The 19503-nt window shown below is 40.5% G+C and overlaps 2 protein-coding genes across 5 annotated transcripts in view; one reads left to right on the forward strand and one right to left on the reverse strand.

Moving 5' to 3' along the window:
* The first annotated feature begins 3746 nt into the window (after positions 1 to 3746).
* Positions 3747 to 12207, forward strand: LOC103766111 (histone PARylation factor 1). Its single transcript, XM_029959450.1, has 8 exons — positions 3747 to 3854; positions 4522 to 4681; positions 6692 to 6878; positions 7365 to 7463; positions 8488 to 8638; positions 9350 to 9437; positions 10025 to 10197; positions 11966 to 12207. The coding sequence occupies exons 1-8, from the start codon at positions 3747 to 3749 to the stop codon at positions 12095 to 12097; spliced, it is 1098 nt and encodes a 365-aa protein (XP_029815310.1). The 3' UTR covers positions 12098 to 12207.
* Positions 12208 to 14114: 1907 nt separating this feature from the next.
* CLCN3 (chloride voltage-gated channel 3) overlaps positions 14115 to 19503 on the reverse strand; it is a 72710-nt gene continuing 67321 nt past the window's right edge. For 2 of the 4 annotated variants that reach the window (XM_018070907.2, XM_018070913.3), the window contains 2 exons: positions 18808 to 18883; positions 14115 to 17137 (listed from right to left, as the gene is read on the reverse strand). In XM_018070907.2, the coding sequence (XP_017926396.1) occupies positions 16979 to 17137; positions 18808 to 18883 (235 nt within the window). In that variant the 3' untranslated portion in view covers positions 14115 to 16978. The remainder of the gene's footprint in view (positions 17138 to 18807; positions 18884 to 19503) is intronic. The other 2 variants (XM_018070919.3, XM_018070926.3) reach the window with 2 other exon arrangements.

The raw sequence follows: 19503 nt of genomic DNA on the forward strand, positions 1-19503 counted from the left end.
CACAGGACACACTAGGGTCTTGGTGACCTTAAGAGACAAATTAAATGTATGAGGAAACACATGTGTGCATACACAGGAAGTATCTACCATAGCTTTTGAGACAGCAGGTCTGAAAAGCTTTGTTTCAAGACAACAGATGTCAGTTCTGTGATTTCTCACAAAATCTGTTCCTGCATAGTTATGAATTAAAAAAAAAAAAAAAAAAAACAAAACAAAAACAAAAAACAAAAAAAAAAAAAAAAAAAAAAAAAAAAAAAGAAACAAACCCCTCCCAAACCAACCAAAACCAAACTAGGCTCACTTCGGAGTGGCATTAATCATACTGATGACTTTAGAGCTTGATAAAGCTACTTTGCAGATAATTCTCTTGGGATAATCTCAGTTCATCCTGTTTCAGAAGTCTGGTGGTACAGACACAGGAGTCTGTTTAGTAGTTTGAAGGTGAGGGCTTTAAAATACCATACTGTAAACTCTGCTGAAGTAGTTTATCCTTTATAAAAAGATTTCCCTGTTGCAGCCTTACAGGTTGTTAACAGAATGAATGACAGTATGACTACAAATATCAAATTATATGCTTTTAAAATCTATGACTTTGAGAAGTAAGAAAAAATTATTTGGAGAAAGATACAGAGGGAGTTACCACTTGCTCACAGAGAGGAAAAAAATTACTATGGTGCACAGAAGAATCATTCAGTATCTTAGTTTCTTGTTTAAGAGCTTGTACAGTGGCACCCCACAATCTATTTCCACACTTCAGAGAAGAACTGGTGAGGGTAGACTTAACTGAAAAGTAACTGAAAGGATTTATCAAATCTAAAGTGTGTACTTAAGCTCAAAAACTGCTGTTTTGAAAAGACCTGACCAGCTGCCACCTGGTTAAGATACACTTAAACTCAAAAATACTCCTTTTAGCTATCCAACCAAGCAAAGTTAGTTTTCTGAATTTAACCACCATCATGATCTCAATGGATCCAAGCCAGCTGCCCCATATTTCAAGTCTGACAGGACAGGGTGAGGCAACTGGGCATTTCATTACCTATTTCTCTTGAGGTACTCATTCCAAAATTGTTTGGAAGGTACCTATTAAAGGATTTTGAGTTGCATATAAAAATATTTTTATCTTACATATGGCCAAACACTTCTACTCAACCAATAGTCTAGTGACTGGGGTACCTGCCAGGGAAAGTATGGGAGACTGAGTTTCTCAGATGAAGAGCATTTAGTACCTTCCCTCCTGGCATTTGAGACCTAATTTTTTTAATCAGTTTGCATTTCTTCCAGCATAGCTTTGCCTTGTGAGTTATTGGCATACCTAAAATGGGGCCACTACAAGTTTATTTCATGCTTACATTACTTTTGTTTCAATGCTATTATGCAAAATACTCTAAGAGGCAATAGTCAACCTCTTTAAAGGCAGAAAACTTTGAAAAGGTTTTGCTTTCTTCTTGACTCAAAATAAAGGGTCATGTTGACCTTATTTATTTGCTTTGTAGCAGAAAACTAATGTGGCAGGAATACCCACTTGAGACACCAGGCTAAGTCATGAGGCATGCTTGGGTTATCCTTCTCATGTAATTTTTGCATTCACCTTAGTAAAAGTGTTAATTGTGGAACTCCAAATGATTATGTGCAGGGCTCCTTTCAGTAAACACTGAGAGGAGAACATGAGGGCATCATAAGCACCTGCAAAGCTATAGGTTTGGAGGTGAGGATAATTAATCCTTGTAATAGGAAAAAAGGTTATCCTGAAATAGTAATGGGCAACAGAACTTAGCATTTGTTAGCTTTAATACTGAAATGAGACACATTGGGGCCTTTGGTGCCATTGAATCTATTTGCGGCACGAAGTTGGAATTTGGGTAAGCTAAGGTAGGGCACGTAACAGATACTTGGGATAGGGGTGGAGTACGTAGGCTTTTGTTCTAAAGTCACTGCAGACACTCTTCACCAAGCTACTGAAGAAAATATCATTCCTTTGGGTGCCATTTTGTCCAGCCTCCACTACAGCTAAGGTTTTGTACACTAGAAAGTAGGGAGTGAGACTAAAATTAGAAAGCATTTTTCAAAGAAACCTCAGGCCAGTACTCTTGACACTTTTCAGAAAGAAAATTAGGTTTGTGGTTTCTTAGTAAGCTTTTGTACCTCATTTCTGCTTAACCTCAGGTGATGACAGTAACCCAACCCTTAAACAAGGCTTGGATTTGAAATTTAATGTTCCTTCCTTGTGTGTGCAGGATTTTGGTAAGCAAACAATAGGTATGCTGATTTAAACAACAATTTTTCCATCAGAGAGAGGAGATTTTGGCAGTGGTTGTTCTGCATCTCCATGACAGCAAACCTCACTGTTTTACATGCAGGTAATACCACCATCAGTCAGGATCAACTTTCCTGGCTTGTGTGTAACTCTTCATAGTGAATGCTGTAGCCTGATTTAACATAATCCAGCTTTTGTGTTAGTCTCTTGGCTGTCAGGTGGTTGAAAGGCACCACAGTTTATTCCTAGACCCAAGCTAACAATCTACACCGCAGCAAATACTTACAACTTTAATGGACTGAAAGATAAAAAAAAATCCCATTCTATTTATGCCATACATGATCTTTCTTTCTGGCAGACAGTACGAGTTCAGCAATTCCTCTAGCTTAACTACATTATGTTTCTTTAAATAAACCCACTGTGATCTCGCTTACTGAAACAAAGAAGTGAAGGTTTATGTATAACCAGTTTCCCTCTGATACCTCCTGTACCACTGGTTTTCTAGGCCTCTTCCTATGCAAGGCATTTTAGCAATGTAAGTAGGTGTTGCATAATATGATTATGTGCTGCTCTGAACTGAGGAACGTGTCCCACTTGTGGCATATTACACACTGCTGCCTGCTTCTTCCATTGGAAGAGAAATTATGTGATAGTGATTTTATATTCCTGGCAGCAGTCAAATGCTACAGCAGAGGATTAGGGGACTGGGGCTTTATTTTTTTCTCTGTGTACTGAAAACCAGTATCGCGTTCCCCCACCCCCCTTATGCCTTTAGCTCTGAAGGGAACGATTACATTTCAGTTAATCTCTTTTCCTCTGTGTCATTCCAATAGACCACCCTAACTCGCAGTACAGGAATTAGCGCGTGTGTGTAATTAGGACTTAATATAATCGGCCTCTGCATACAGGCAGTGTAGGTACCGCTGAGGGAACGCGGCGGTGAGCTCACGCCTTGTCTCCAGCACCAGCCGTGTTCGCCATCCAGGGCTAACTGCGTTCCTCCTCTTCCGCCCGCGCCCGCCACAGCGACGCCGCAGTGCCCAGGTGTCAGGCACATCCCCATGGAGCCATCCCCCCTCCCTGTCTCCGCCGCGACGCGCTGCTCGCGCAGCTGCCGTCGGATGCGCAAGCCGGAGCCGCGCTCCAGGGCGGCCGCGCGTGGATGCGGCGCGCGGAGCGCATGGCAGAAGGCGGAACGGAGGCCGCGCGGCGGCAGGAGCCGCGGTGAGAGCAACAGTGGGGGGGACTGCGCACGCGGGACACCCTGGAAGGCGCGGCGCAGCTACGAGAGCACGTAGCCGCGGGCGCAGGCCTGGATCGGCGCGGGTGCCCTGTCGCAGCGTCGGTCCCCGGCTCCGGCTCCTCGCTCTGTCTGCTCCGTCGCTGTGAGAAAGCCCAGGGCCCTCGTTCTCTGCGCTGCGGCTCCTCCCCCCTTCCTCGGACCCGCCCGATGAGTGCGCTGTGCCCCGGCAGCCCGCATCATCCCGGCGGGATGCGCTGTACGGGGCACTCGGTGTCGCTGGATACCTGCGGCGGCCCATTTCGGAGAGGAAGTGTCCTCGCGTTGGCCTTTCCTAAAACAGGAAAGACACCTTGCTGCGTTTTTTTTTTTTTTTTTTTTTTTTTTTATTTTTATTTCAAGTAGGGGGTAGTTGAGGCTACTGCTCTAGTGGAGCGTATGCTCAGTATGGATCATTTCCTAGTCTGCTTCGGTTTATGTTACATCATTTTTAACAGCAACTTCAGCTTTAAGCTACTTTTAAAACGCTGCACTGTAAACTGCACTACTCCTGATGGTGAATAACACAGTAGTTCAGGCAGTAGAGACTAGAGGACTTTTGTTGTGTCATTTAACCAGACGTGACAAAATAATATCCCTACTTTCAACTATCTGTAAACATCTAAATTTATTAGATAGAGGCTGTGGTGGGATTGGAAATTGTCATTTTAAAATAATTTAGAACTTAGATTAAATTTTGGGGTTGCTTAATTAACTAATGGAAGTGCTCCTGTTGGTTATATCAACCCATTAACATAAAAGTAGCAGTTTGCTACTTCATACATGTTTAGCACATATCAGACTGCACTTCTAATGGATTCTGTCCAAAATAGGTGTTCTAATCTGTATATATGCTGCTTTAACTAACAAACATGCCCTAGTGGTCCTAATCATTGTTCCTCCATGAATATAAAACTTTGTAAAATCCTTTGGTGGAGCTGACAGAAAGCAGCTAAATTAACTGTGACCTTTCTTTTTTCATCTACAGAGCGAAAAAAATGGAGCTGTCAAGAAGAGAAGATCAAATCAGGCAGATATTCCTGACAGTCTTTGTCAAGAAGCCGAGACATGTTATCGGCTTAGACTGCCTGAGGACTTCTACCAGTTTTGGAAGTTTTGTGAGGAGCTAGATCCTGAGAAACCAAGTGGTGAGATTTTAAATTTTGCCCTTTCTAACTTTCACTCTCAAAAACAGCCTGAAAGCAGGCAAAGTGGAGGTGGTCAGATGCATTCTAATGCAGCTTCAATTTGTGGTTAAGATGCAGGATATTTGTGTGAGTGTAAACAGGAATCCTGGATATAATCAGATGTATACTTCAAGCTTTCTAAAATATGATTACTTAAATCGTGCAATACAGAGGGACTAAATGTTGTCTAAATCTGTCTTTCTTGCAGGTACATTTAAAATGTTTGATATGGAACTCAAGTTTCCTAGATATACTGTGGTTTAACCCTAACCAACAACTGAGCACTGTTCAGCCACTCACTCCCCCTTAGTAAGACAGGGAGAGAATCAGAAGGGTAAAAGTGAGAAAATGTGTGGGTTGAGCTAAAGACAGTTTAATAGGAAAAGCAAAGGCCACATGCAGAAGCAAAATAAAACAAGGAATTCATTCACCACTTCCCATGGCCAGGCAGGCGTTCAGCCAACTCCAAGAAAGCACAGCTCTGTCACACGTAGCAGTTACTTGGGAAGGCAAATACCATCACTCCAAATGACACTCCGTCTTCCCCTAGTTTATATACTGAACATGATGCCATATGGTATGGAATATCCCTTTGGCCACTTAGGGTCATCTGTCCTGGCTGTGTCCCCTTTCAGCTTCTTGTACATCCACAGCTTTGCCACTGGTGGGGTGAGAGGCAGAAAAGGCTTTAACTCAGTGTAAGCACTGCTAAATCTGGGTTTCAACCTCCTCAAATTTATTATATAACAGAATGTGCCATCCCTGTGTGCTCTAGAAATGACAAGTTTTTTTAGAGTTATAGAACGATTTGGGCTGGAAGGGACTATTAAAGTTCATCTAGTCTAATCCCCTAAAATAACCAGAGACATCTTCAACTAGACCAGGTTGCTTAGAGCTCTATCCAACCTGTCCTTGAATGTGTCCAAGCATGGGGCATCCACTACCTTTCTGGGCAACTTGTTCCAGTGTTTCACCACCCTCATCTTAAGGAATTTTTTCCTTATATCTAGTCTGAATCTACCCTTTTATAGTTTAAAACCATTACCCCTCATTCTATTGCTACAGACCCTGCTAAAAAATCTGTTACTATCTTCAGTACCTAAAATATTTAAAGGCTGCAGTCTCCTTGGAGCCTTTTCTTCTCCAGGCTAACAACCCAGACCTCTCAGTCTGTCTTCACAGGAGAGATGCCCCAGCCCTGTGATCATCTTCATGAACGTCCTCTGGACCCCTTTCAACAGGGCCAGGTCTTTTCTGTACTGGGGCCCCCCAGAGCTGGATGCAGCACTCCAGGTGGGGTCTCACCAAAGCAGAGGAGCAGAATCCCCTCCCTTGACCTGCTGGCCACGCTGCTTTTGATGCAGCCCAGGATACAACTGGCTTTCTGGGCTGCAGCTGCATATTGTCACCTCATGTTCAGCCTCTGACCCACCAGCACCCCCAAGTCCTCGGGAAGGCTGCTCTCAATTTGTTCATCCCCAGGCTTGTGTTGATACCAGGGCTTGCCCTGACCCAGGTTCAGCACCTTGCACCTTGTTAAAATACATGAGATTCCCATGGGCCCACTTCTCTATCATATCCGGGTCCCTCTGGATGGCATCCCACCTTCGGGTGTGTCAACTGTAGCACTGAGCTTGGCATCATCAGCTAATTTGTTGAGGGTGCACGTGATCCCACTGTCTTGTGTAATTGATAAAGATTAATACTAAATAGTACTGGTCCCAGTACAAACCCCTGAGGAACACCACTCATCACTGATCTCCATCCAGACATTGAACTGTTGATGGCTACTTCTTATGAGAAGTGTAATAACTCTCAAAGCTATCTGGACAAAAGAATGTCTCAGCTCTCCTTGTCTAGTAAACAGTGTTTGATGGAATTTGTGGAAGCTTTTGATACCTGAGTGACACAGGAACTGCATCTAGATATGCACCCACCAGAATGTAAATCAATTCATGCTTTGCTTTTCAGATGCACTTGTGTCAAGTGTTGGACTTAAACTGGTTGGACCATATGATATTCTTGCTGGAAAACACAAAAAACCAAAATCAACAGATGTGAACTTCAACCTTCATTGGAGATTCTTCTATGATCCCCCAGAATTCCAGACGATACTTGTTGGGGATAGCAAAACACAGTATCACATGGGATATTTCAGGTATTTAATTTCCTGTATGCTCTTGCTGGACCATAATTATGCATTTTTTTGTCCTATTTTCTCCATGAGACATGATTTGAGACTTGCACACAATCATCAAACAAGAATCTTTCTCTTCTGTAATAGGATATTAATACATGGCTTGATTATCTTTTTATTAAAAAAGATCACAGGTACTGGAGTTGGAGACGATTTAAATATTTATTAAACTACCTCCCCCAGCCATCCAAAGCACCTTCACTTACTAATGTTTAACTTTTGCCATGATACTTGGAAGAAAAAGTCAAATGAATTAAAGGGAACAGGTATTCTCTTTGCATGTACAGATGCAAAGGCATGCTCTAAGATCTTAGAGCTTTAGATCTAAGGGCATTTCTTGATAGGTCTGAAGGAGATGGCAGCATAGTGAGGAAGCAAATTAATTTTGCTTTGAAATAAGAGAAATGGACACACCTTGACTATTTGTGTGTACTTTTTCCTCAATAGGGATGTGCCAGATGAGCTCCCAGTGTGGGTTGGTGCAAATGAAGCTAAGAAGGGCTGTGTGATTTCACAAGTTGGTGATAATGTCTTTGCAGCAGTCAAGTAAGGTTCATACTTACTTATAAAAAATAGAGTAGAAACTGTTAATTGTGAGGTGTGGAATAACGCAGCTGACTTATTTACGTGTCTTTCTCAAGAAATTCGTGCTTATTTTCTGCCACTGCTAGCAAGTCTTAAGGTTCTCTCCAAAGCCTTTATAGGTTTTTTGACAGTGTTTTCCTTTCAGAAGTAAAATAGATAATCGTTAGTTATCTCATTCTTTAAATATGTTGGCAGGGATAGGCTCTACAGGGGAAAAAGTATCCACTGGGTGTTAAATACTTGGTTAAAATACTTGGTAAGTAAAGGGTGGGCATCTCAAACAGTGGTGAAGGAAATCGGAGTATCGCAGTAGCATCTGGCTCTTGTTCTTGCCTATGTAAAAATACTTTTCTTTTGTATATAATGAATAAATACAAGAAGTGCCATTTCTGACCTTGGGGCAGGATAACATTTATATGGATATGTAACTCAAGATGATTCATGAAGCTTTACGTGATTCCATGTCAGGAATGTAAACAACAGATCTCATCCCTGCCGGTTAAAAATGGAAAGCTTTTTAAGGACAGACATGTGTCAGTCAGTGGAAGCAGGCTGAATAGTGGCTTCTGCAAAAGAATCCTTGTACAGTGCAGAGTTAAACGAGGACATTTGTTTTGAAAGCACCATGAGGAAACTCATAAATATGTATTTGTGTGCATGACTTGGATGACAAATGGTGTATATGGCGCGAAAGCAGCAAACTGAATTCTTAAGATAGAAAGATGAACAGCTACTGAGTTCAGGAGAATCTTCAGCACCTGCTGATTGCATAAACTAGATGGTAATGCAGATACAGATAAGAAATGCCCAAGTACTGTCTGTGCCAAACTTTTCTTTCTTGTTAAACGAGGCTTGCATTTCCAAGTCTTTGTATAAATAAACTCAGGACTGCTAGTCTTCATTATAAGAACTGGAAGTTTAGTGTTTAAAAGGCTACGGATTTGTTTGTTTATTTTCTGTTAAGGCATGTTTTTTCTGTTTGCAGATTATTTTTGTCAAAAAAACTCAAGGAAGTGACTGATAAAAAGAAAAGTGCTGTTTTGAGAGACCTAGATGAAAAGCTAACAAGGACAGCAAAAGATCTGGGTTATTCTCTGGAACAAAAAACCATGAAGATGAAACAGAGAGATAAGAAAGTATGACTTTCCTCATCCACTGGAGAGAACTAAGTTCTGTTAAACTTTTTTCATTTCCCTTCCTGTTTGTTTTTTTTTTTTTTCATCCTTCTAGTTAGTAAGGATGCTTCATTTAAGAATTTTGAGAGCCAATCATCTCTCTCTAAAACTTCAGGAGAGGGAAAATCAATACAAGTGTGTTCCAAATAATAGGACTAAATAAAAACACATTATGCTTGTGAAACAAAATTCAATTCAAAAACAAACAAACAAAAGGAACAAACCACCACCAAAAAAACCACAATAAGGGCAGTAGTCTAAAAAATAAAACAAATGGAGGGCATGGAGACAACTGGTTGAAATGGAAGATTAAAACAGTTGGGTTGGATCTGTTAGAAACAGGACCATGGGTAGTAATAGTATGGGTAGTAATAGTTTTGCATACCTATCAGAAATAATTATAGTAGGAGGTGACTAAACAAATGAGGTGCTACCCAAGAGACTACAAGGGTTCCTAGACTTCAGAGCTTGACTGGAGTTTCCAGTTATTTTAAACTTCAGCACTCGAAAGTAATTGCAATATTGTTTGAAACTGAGTTGATGTCCTGGAGCCAGGACACTATATTAGGTTTGACCACCAGCAGACAGATATTAGTGTTTAATGAGGTGAGTGGTTTTATGTCACAGTACTGTCTTATGGTGCTATGTTCTATTTCCTGTCCCTTTATTTAGGTGGTGACCAAAGCATTTCATGGAGCAGGTCTAGTTGTTCCTGTAGACAAAAATGATGTTGGATACAGAGAACTTCCTGAAACAAATGGTAAATATCTTGTTTACGATATTCTTCCGCTTTATTTAAACAACCTTCAGTCACACAGACTCTGCAAAAAACAAACTGCATTCATATTTTCTACGTAGAGTAAGTGGTAGGAGTAAAAGGTAGAAGTCTTAACCGTCACACTTGAGCTCAAAGTATTGTCTTTAGATGAACCAAATGAAAATCAATGAAACATGTTAAATCTGAAATAATAATTCCTGAAGTAGTAGTTTAGATGATCTTTTGTATTGGCACAGCCATGCAGGAAGTAGATCCAAAAAACTGATCTATATTCAGGGATTTGTGGCTTTATTTCTTATCCATCCTCTTCTCCCACTGTTGTTTTAACCAGAATCAGTTCCTTGATGGAAGTTCACCACACAAATGCTTGTCTCTCTCTATGGGGGAACTCAGAGGGATGGGCAGGGGGCAAGAATGAGCAGCCAAGGAAAGGGGTAAGCTTTTTCTCCAGCAGTTCAGGGTGTGCCCACTTAGTTGACACACAGGTATGGTTTTGCCATAGACTATTCTGTGCAATATTAAATTTATTTATTTAAACATCTGGATATTTGACTTTGTTTTTTTTGCAGCTAATCTTAAAAAAATTTGCAAGGCTATTGTTGATGCTCCTACTGATGATGAGAGAGTGAAGGCTTTTGCACCCATTCAAGAAATGCTGACCTTTGTTCAGTTTGCTAATGATGAATGTGACTATGGAATGGGGTACGAACTGGGTATGGACCTCTTTTGCTATGGATCACATGTGAGTACTACAGCAATCATACTTCACAAAGTTATGCATTATTTTATATGTGGACCAGGAATTGTTCTGTGTTGTAGAATAATTATCCCTAGAAATCATAAAGGTCTACAAGAATATTGTTAATTCATGAAGACTGTTAGAAAGTCACACTTAAGGACATTATTCCGTGTTGAATTTAAAATTGTGCGTAGGAAAGCCCAATCCTGCAATCCAGAAGTGGAGTGCAGAATGTCTGATCTAAATATACTGAATAGTTGGAGCCCCCTGTCCCCAACTGCAGGCACAGGCACCCAAATTCAACTGGATCAAGAAATGGACTGTAGTAACCCTAGCTGGAAAAATGTGACTCCAGGTCAGCTGTCTGGCTGCACTGCCTCTGGCTGTGTAGGGAACCTCCCACCTGAGGTCTCTTCCCTGTTTCTGTGTTAACAGTGAATATCATCAATAAGTTGATTCACTTAATAGCACTTAATTATACATAAAGATTCTGCTTAGCGCTTTTTGTTCTGTATTTTATTTTAGTTCTGTATTAAAACATTCACCTTGTTGATGAAAAGGTTCATATCTGTAATCAGTCTGTGGCTAGAAAATAACACAAAGAAGTTAAACATCAACCTAATATGAATGGATCTATACAAAATAGCTTCTTCTAGCAAAACCAGTATCAGTACTCCAGAGTATCATGTGAAAGATTTTTATCTTTCAATACTAAATGTAGGCACAGAAGAGCTGTGCTGAACTTTTGTTAAAATGTTTAGTAATTGGAATGAAGGAAAACTTGCTGCTCTTACCATGCACTTTTAAATTACTTATGTGTTTCTTAGATTTCCTGTCCTGCTCTCTTAAGTTCTGTACAGCATCTGAAAATGTGTGGTATTTTCCTCTGATATCCTGCTCATTTAGGGTCCTTTGTTCAGTGACTGGGCTGCTTCAGGTGCTTAAATCTTGTCTGCAACTGGAAGGGCAGTGAAGGAAACAGTTTCTCCCTGTTGGCTGAGTAGGTGAAGGCAAACACCCGGCTTTAGCGCTATGAGCTTCTTGATACACGAGAGACTAAACCCTGACAAAGTCCTGCAACAACAAATTACACCTTTACAGCAGTATCATGTGTCTTCTGTCTATCTTAGGCAGCAGTTTGAAATGGCTGTAACTTTGCAGCTGTTTTCTAAAAATAGAAACGTTCATTTTCTTGTTTAGTAAACAGAAAGGAAAAAACAGCAGCTTCACACTTAAGTTACTTGGTGGTTTGGTCCCTGCCTGCTTTAGAGCTCATACTGGGAGCTGCTTTCTGGTTCTGACTGGAGCCTGCCTGTCCCCTTGCTTACAGAGCCAGAGAAACACTGACACTTTATCTGTAGCCCAGAACAGGGAAAGGGACTTAAATCTTGTCGCTCTCATATAAGAGCTATAATCGGCTTACCTGTGCAATAATCATTGCAAATGCTAAATACAGTCTGACGGTTTTTGCATTTGAAGCGCTTAAATGGTTACTACAGGTACCATTGTAATCCCCTAGAGCTGTGGAGTGTGACAAGACATGGGACTGTGACAGGACACAGGACTTCAGCCGCAGGCTGGAGCTCTTCATACTGTAATGGCACCGTCATTTCCTGCACCGCTAAAAATAGTTTTCCAGCTCAGGTACCCCGCCTGAGCGTGCTGTGACTGTGACAGGTGTAGCATGAGGACGTGCTCAGCCACTTTGGGAGTGGGTGAAGAGAGTGGTGCCCCGGGATAAACAAAACCTTGTTTTCCCTGTCTCCTGCAGTACTTCCACAAGACGGTGGGCCAGCTGCTGCCCCTGGCTTACTCCCTGCTGAAGAGGAACCTCTTTGCCGAGATCATCGAGTCGCACTTGGGCAGCCGGCGGGAGGAGGGCCTGGACCAGCTGGAGCCCTGAGCCGGGCACCGGGGCTACGGCGGGGTGGGCAGCCTTGTCTGTCTCTGTGTGTGTGTGGGCTTTTTGTACTCAGTGGCGGTGTCTGGGGTCAGTAAAGCTTTTCTAAGGAACGCGCTGTTTTTCCGGTTTGGCTGCGGCGCGCGGGACAGGCCGGGCCCGGAGGGGAGGGGGTCACGGCCGCCGGGCGGGGCTGTGGCGGCGGAGGGCTCGGGCGGTGCTGCGGGCCCGGACGCATCCGCGCCGGCCCGGGCTGCGCCCCCGCCCCGGGCTGCGGGCAAGGCCGGGCCAGCCGGCGTGGCGTGAGGGAGAGTGGGAGGGGCGGGCTGCGGCCTCACACCGCTCGGAGCGCCTGCAGGAACCGGCCAGGGGACTCATGCAGCCAGCTTGTTCCGTACGCACCTGCGGAGCCTCACGTCCCTGCTCCGGGTGATTGTTGGTGCCGTTCTGCGCCTCCTCACCCGCAGGTGCAGCGTTCCCGTCCGTGGCAGAGCACTAAGGCAGCTCCTGCAATCCAGGGGCTGGCTCAGTTTGGAGGAAACAAATGGGATGAACTGAAGCCTAAATGACGGTACAAGACAAATTTGGAATTCCACTGCAATTGCTACCTTGCTAATCAGAAGTCATCCCCAGCTTTCAACACTAATCTGGACACTTAAAAATGGAACCAAATTGATTTTGTACAAAATAGAAATGACATGTTTTCAAGTTCATTGGCCCACAGCTCTGTGAGTTTTATTTTTGGGCAACTGATTGAAATAACAGTCCATAAACAATGGAAAATAACATTTGCTCTGACTCAACAGACCTGCCACCATACAGTGACTTCCACTGTAGTAAGTCACAGCATTACTAATGACAGTAAGTAATACTAATGACAGAAAGTAATACTGATTACTACTGACAAAGATTACAGGCCAGGAGCAACATGCTCAAATTTAAGTCGTTCCTACTTTTTTAGCCACAGATTGTACTTCCAATTCACAGTGTAGGTTAGAGTGCTGCAGAAAAGTATCTTCAGTTTTAAATGATAATCTACTTTTGTAAATTTGACAGCTTCATCCCTTTCACTCAGCATGTTCTATTTATTCAAGCACAAGCAGACAGTGACTCTTTCAGGGGCCTGGAGTTTTGTTTTATACATAAAAAAGAGGTTCTTTCTTGAATATTTAGTCTTATGTTCTGAAAAGAACAGACCTTCATATTAATGCCCTGTAAATTATACACATAATAGAAAAGTAGAATCATGGAATGGTTTGGGTTGGAAGGGACCTTAAAATTCACCTTTTGCACTGTTATTTAAATATCAACTTAGATCTGCAACAAGGGGGACCTTAGACAGGAAATCCATACTCATCTATTAATGTGATGAAGAATGAAATTTGTTACACAGACTGAAAAATTACTGAGTGCTGTTCATCATTAAATGGGAGACAGACTCTTTATCAGGGCCTGCTGCAATAAGACAAGAAAGAATTTTTTACTATGAGAGTGGTGAAACACTGGAACAGGTTGTTGAGAGGGGTGGTAGATGCCTCAGCCCTGGAAGTGTTCAAGGTCAGACTGAATTGGGACTTTGAGCAATGTGGTCTAGTGAAAGTGTCCCTGCCCACTGCAGGGGGATTGGAAGCAGATGATCTGGAAGGTCCCTTCCAACCCACTCTATTCTATGAATATACATCATCAACAGATGGCTTTTAGACAACAAAAGCATCATCCACTTTTAACCATTTTAAATCAGAAAAGCCAACTATTCTATAATTAAAACAAAAACTTAAATGTTTGTTTTGGAAAAAACCCCTACCTAATAGTGACCTGTGTGATTGGGTTGATTTGGCTACTAATTTGTAGCCAAATACTAGGCAATGCAAAGACTGCACCTCATAACATTCATTCTTTCCTTTATCTGCTTACTAGTTTTATATGTAAGATTTCTAGCTGTTAATTTTCTCTCAGGTGAAAATAAATGCAAAACCACCATAAATAATGTAAAAACAATAAAAAAGCATGAACAGAACAATAAATGGTCATACAGAAGTTTTTAATGTTTGATTAAATCATCACAGTAATGAGAATTTTTACTGTAATGATATGCAGCTCTACCACACTATTATAAATAAAAACATTAAGATCAATATTAAATACAGCTCTAGGCAACATCACAGATTAACAAAGAATGCATTCTTCATGAACCAGTATCTGAATGGTTGAAAAAATAAAAAATGCTGACACTTTCCCCTTCCCATCCACCACATTTTTTTTCAAATTAGTAACTCGAGTAAGGCGCTGCAAGTTTTACATTAGGACATTTTTGTTTCACAGCACAGGCACACATACTTCCTTACCAGAACCTCTACTGTATGTTTACCAGAAGACATGTCAACAGGGAAAGCTTAGCAGGTTAAGAAGAGTAAACAGAGATGCACAATTTATATGCAGCACTCGGGATCTACACAAATTATAAAACACAGCAGGGGCGTGAACTGTATTTTAATTCAGATAGTACAGTCTGTAGAATTAGGTGCAAGTTAATACAGCACACACAGCAGTGTTTTAGGAGAGCATTAGACATGGCAAAAATTTCAAACTGATTTAAAGCAATTTTTGTATGTGTAGTGTGTTTATATTCTTCCATTGTAGGAAAAAAAAACAGACAACTTCCAGAGCTGTCTTCTGTAAATGGGCCAAATCCTGCTCTTTGTGAATTTTCTTCTTCTTCAGGCTTATGCAATGTAACAGCAAATTTTTAACCACCAGCACTCCACATGGAAGTCTACAGGTGGCTGCAACACTCCTGTTTTAACACAGCCCGATTCCCTGTTTCAGTTCCAAAGCCATTTTTATACAGAGCCTGATCACTGTGAGTGCACTGGCACATTTCACTTTCTACTGGTTCCAGTTGCTGCAAGAGATGAGATGAAGTGTCAGTGGCAGTTTTTAACTAAGAAAAATCGGTTAAAATTCAGCAGTGCACTTCCTTAAGTACAGGCATTATTTTGCAGCGTGCCAAAAGTACCAGAATTTTGGTTCAGTGTTATTGTACTTAAGATAAAATCATACTGAGTACTTGGTGAATAAAGATGGTTGAGGTAACTGTGATGAATGCCGTACTTGTTATTTTAATTTTAATGCCTATATTTTTGGAATTTTTGCAGTCTTGTGAGCATAATTGTTAAAAGAAAGAAATTTTATCCGACCCCATGTAACGAAACATGATTTTTGTCAGCCAGATTTCTTAATTTTTTCCTCCCTAGATTAGGCTTATAGCATATTGCTTTTTTTCCTCTGTGTACATTTGTGGTGGTGGCTTGATAAAATGAATATGAAACAAAATAATCTACTGTAAAGAAGTTAGGAATCTGTCAGTTCACCTACTAGTGTGTGTGTTGCTGCTGAATTTTAAAGTCCTGCCAAAGTTTCAAGTACTGCATTCAATTCTGCCCAGCTGCTCAGGTGTGGCTACATATAATTTACACCTCTATGTACTTGGGAGAAAAAAAAAAGAGCCAAAAGCAATCTATATAGTTGCTTTCTCCTAGTAATTTTAAAACCCTGCAGGTTGTTTTTAAATAAAATTTTAATATTACTGTTCCAGTTATCTGCTAGTAAAGGAACAAGGAAATCCAAGGTAACGGCAGTGAAAGTTATATTTGAAAATGATCTTGTATGTATGTTGGATCATAAAGAAGCCATTTTGTTGAAACCCTTCATCTAGTTGTAAACATTTGCTAATCCTCCATTACTTGCAGAGGATTATGAATTATTCTATAAAATCACATTAAAAAGGTAATTAGTTATGTGAGATATTAACTGATTCATATTTAATAGATTTTTTAATCCATACAAATATAAATAAAGAATGGTAAAACTTCAAGAAAAATAATATACATTTAGTGCAAGTTATGAGTTACATTTCTTCCTACCGTGTCAGCAGTGGAACATCTTTTGTGGAGAAGAAAAAAATAAAATGACCGCTCTCAAATTTTACAGGGGGGGAAAAAGATCTCCAGTGTTGTAGCATGCAATTTTTACCAGATACACGTATACAGAATTGTTCCAGCTCTTAAACTAGTAGTATAGCAGTATTTTTCCTTATACTGCACAACATTGGTATATATCATAGTGTTTTCAATAATACAAAAATTGCATAAGACCAGGTCACATTATTGATATTTTCTGCAGCAAAACCAGTATTTTTCTTTGAAATGCTAGTTTCATCTGGTTTTAGTTTTCTCATATCATGACAGCACATGGGTTGAAAGAAGCCTCACATGGTTCTTGCAAGGTATTACCTGTTCAATCTGGTTTTGTTGCAGTGGATCTGCACTGCCCCAAGCGTTTCATGATGTACAAACTCACATGTTTAATGGCACAAGAAAAACCTCCTTCTTGTGATCAAACCTCAGTAACTCACAGTACATCTCAATATGAGAAACAACTGCTTCAAAAGGGCACACCAATTTTAAAGAGGCTTTCTTACGGCTCAGGAGAGAGAGAAATAAAGCTCTTCTGGAATGTAGAAAGGTGACGTGTAATAGTTAATACGTTTCATGAGTTAACACAACAGTTTTCAATGGTAAAAAGGGAAAGACCTTTCAGTCTCCACAAGATGGCTCAATTCAGAACAATCCCTCCAGAAACAGGGATTAATAACACATCTCTTCTATGCTGAAGTACCAGGCTGGGGCTGGAGAATGGCACTGCACTATCATGGCAGACCTGATGCCTCGGGACGCATCCAGTGCAGGACAGCAGCTCTCCCTTCCCACACTCCCATCAGCTTTCCTCCTCTCCACATACTCCTCCAGACCGACTCCTGATTGCCAGCAGCACTGTCACACAAAACCCCAGCTCTTGTCTCTGATTTTAGAAGTACTCCCCAGACTAAAGTGTTGTGCTATTCAACAAATGAACCTCCTCTTCCGTTTCCTCTCTCTCCTCAGCTATGGGTTTCAGTTGAACATTATGGAGGCGGGGTCTTGGTTTGCCGTCTGGGCCATATGACGGAGGATATCTTTTTTTGTTATAATGCCAAGGAGGCGCCTGAAAAGGATAAATGGAAGACTGATATTAATCCAGGCAGAGAAATAATAAAGCAGAACAAATCTGTAGCCAAGTCCTTTTTGTTGACAGGAATAGAGCAAAAGTAAACAGCCTGATTTTCTCATTTAAACAAAAACATTTTATTAATCAGAATGTTGACGAACCACCAGTTTGATAAAACACAGCAATGCTGAGACACCGTATCAGATGGTCTCTGACAGCTGTAGTCCATTTTAATGAAATACAAGTAATACAAGTAGAGCCCATCACAATTTTTAACTTTTCGTTTCTACAAAAATCAAATTTTGATTAGTGTATGCCAACAAAAAAGTAACAGAGAGGGACAAAGAAAAGAGAAGTATGAAAAAGAAGTGATATTGATCCCATTTAATAAGGGAGATATGTTCCAACCTAGCCATCAGAAGTGATGTACTGCTCGATGGCCCAAAATCCTAACAGCAAATCAAACTCCCCTTCCCTCCATTTTAAAACCTTAAGGATCCTTCCAGTCCGATGCACTGGCTCAGGCTGAATGTATTCTTAGGAGCACACTGTATCAGCCATGAAACTTTTGTAAAATAAACAACAGTTAAATAGTTTTTGGAATTCATGGCTTTAGAAAATAAACTGTGAATACTAAAAGAAAATCTTCATTTTCCAATTTAGATACAGTGCTCTTATGAGAGGGTCTTTCAAAATTATAACTGCGAAACATCAAATAGAGTGAGGCTGTCCAAAAGGATAATATCACAAGAGAAGCAAAGAGCAGAATGAATGAGCTGCTGCCCTTATTATTCTGGTTAGTACATTTCAATTTGTTTTATTAAAGGATGCATGAAATACTTGTGAAATATTAGCATAAAGTGAGAACATAATTAGCATGTTTTGCACATAAGCAGCTAAATATGGTGGATATGTTTAGTAGAGATGTAACTAGCAACCCATGTCCAAATTAAGACAAAGTTTACCACCTATCTAAGGTTAGTTCACAACATCATGGTTAAAACTATATCTAGATTCTGAAGTCAACAGTCAACATAGTAGCATGCCACTTAGTGGCTCTGGATATCACTGAACATTTTATAAAGGGGTGCACTAAACTGCTGTAGGTATCAGCAGCAGAACCACAGGACTTGACATAAAATCACAGGACTTTACTAAAAATAAGAATATTTTTAAAAAATCACGTTGATAAAGGGGGATTACAGGGAAGACCTAATGCTGTGGTTAAAACACGCTTGTCTTTGCTTTTCAGAAGATGTGATACTTTGCTATTTAACAGCTACTTAAAGCTGTCCTGATCAGAAAAAGGAATTGGCATATATGAAAGTCTTAATTTGCATTAGGTGGGGGAAAAGTATTCCTAGGTGTGTGCTTTCCCACCTGGGGAAATCAGATCAACCAGATGGATCTACATGATCTCAACAACACAAGTATCAGAAAGTCTACTGTTTACTTTCCTTTAATGTTGTGACTAACAGTATGTCCACATTAACAGCTTCATTTCTACAAAAGGATTTTGCACATACTGTTTTATGGTTGAATACAAATTTTGAGCATAAGATGATTTCATTGTTCAGCCGATGTCATAAAAGCCCTGAACAGTTCACAAGTTTCATGCTTCCTGACTTCTAATGTGTCTAATTATGAGATCTGATATATCTAATCACCAAGGGTTCGACGTGCTGCTTTAGTTGCTCGAGATGCTCTAATATGTTCTTCTTTGTGATGATCCCCAAGACAATCCTGAAACAGATCACGTTATGCTAATAACTGTGTGAAATCAAATAAAAAAAAAGTTCTAATCATAATGGAAAAGGATTAGAATAGAGCAAAACTAAAAAAAAACAAAAACAAAACCAAAAGAATGGTTGCAGGAAAGCTAATGAGATAATTAACTGAAAACTTATTTGAAAGTCAGTACCCTTTCCCAGATTTTGCTTTTTTTCTTTTTCTCCCAAAATGCTGAACACAATTCAGTGACCCCAGAGCAACATGTTTCTCATATCAGGTACACATCAGGGAAGCATACTTTATCCCTTCTCCTCAGATTCACGTGTTTTTGGGTTTTAAAGGCACTGAAACTAAAATCTACTTTGTATTTCCTTTGTTCAGTAGTTATTTCTCCTCACACATGAAGATAATTATTCACATTTTAACAAGCCACAGTAGATGAACAAAGTAGTAACTGTGTGAAGTACAGCACTTTAGGTTCGAAGCTCCCCTAGAGAGCCAGGTTATTTGGTGTCCCTAGAAACAGCCAAATTCAAACAGATTTTTCATTCAGGACAGTATAAATCAAGAACAACTCCCTGGAATTCTGGTACAAATGAGGAAGAGTGAGGCACAGTCTTTTCTCTGTCATC

This window comes from Manacus vitellinus, unplaced genomic scaffold (assembly GCF_001715985.3).
Source record: "Manacus vitellinus isolate BGI_N305 unplaced genomic scaffold, ASM171598v3 scaffold_0_pilon, whole genome shotgun sequence".
Lineage (NCBI taxonomy): Eukaryota > Metazoa > Chordata > Aves > Passeriformes > Pipridae > Manacus > Manacus vitellinus.

Bases quoted from the DNA above. Each gene is read 5' to 3' on its own strand.
- LOC103766111 (XM_029959450.1), top strand. From the start codon at position 3,747: ATGCGCTGTACGGGGCACTCGGTGTCGCTGGATACCTGCGGCGGCCCA. The intron at 3,855-4,521 runs GTTTTTTTTTTT...TTTCATCTACAG, and splicing joins CAGGAAAGACACCTTGCTGC to AGCGAAAAAAATGGAGCTGT. The intron at 9,438-10,024 runs GTAAATATCTTG...TTTTTTTTGCAG, and splicing joins AGAACTTCCTGAAACAAATG to CTAATCTTAAAAAAATTTGC.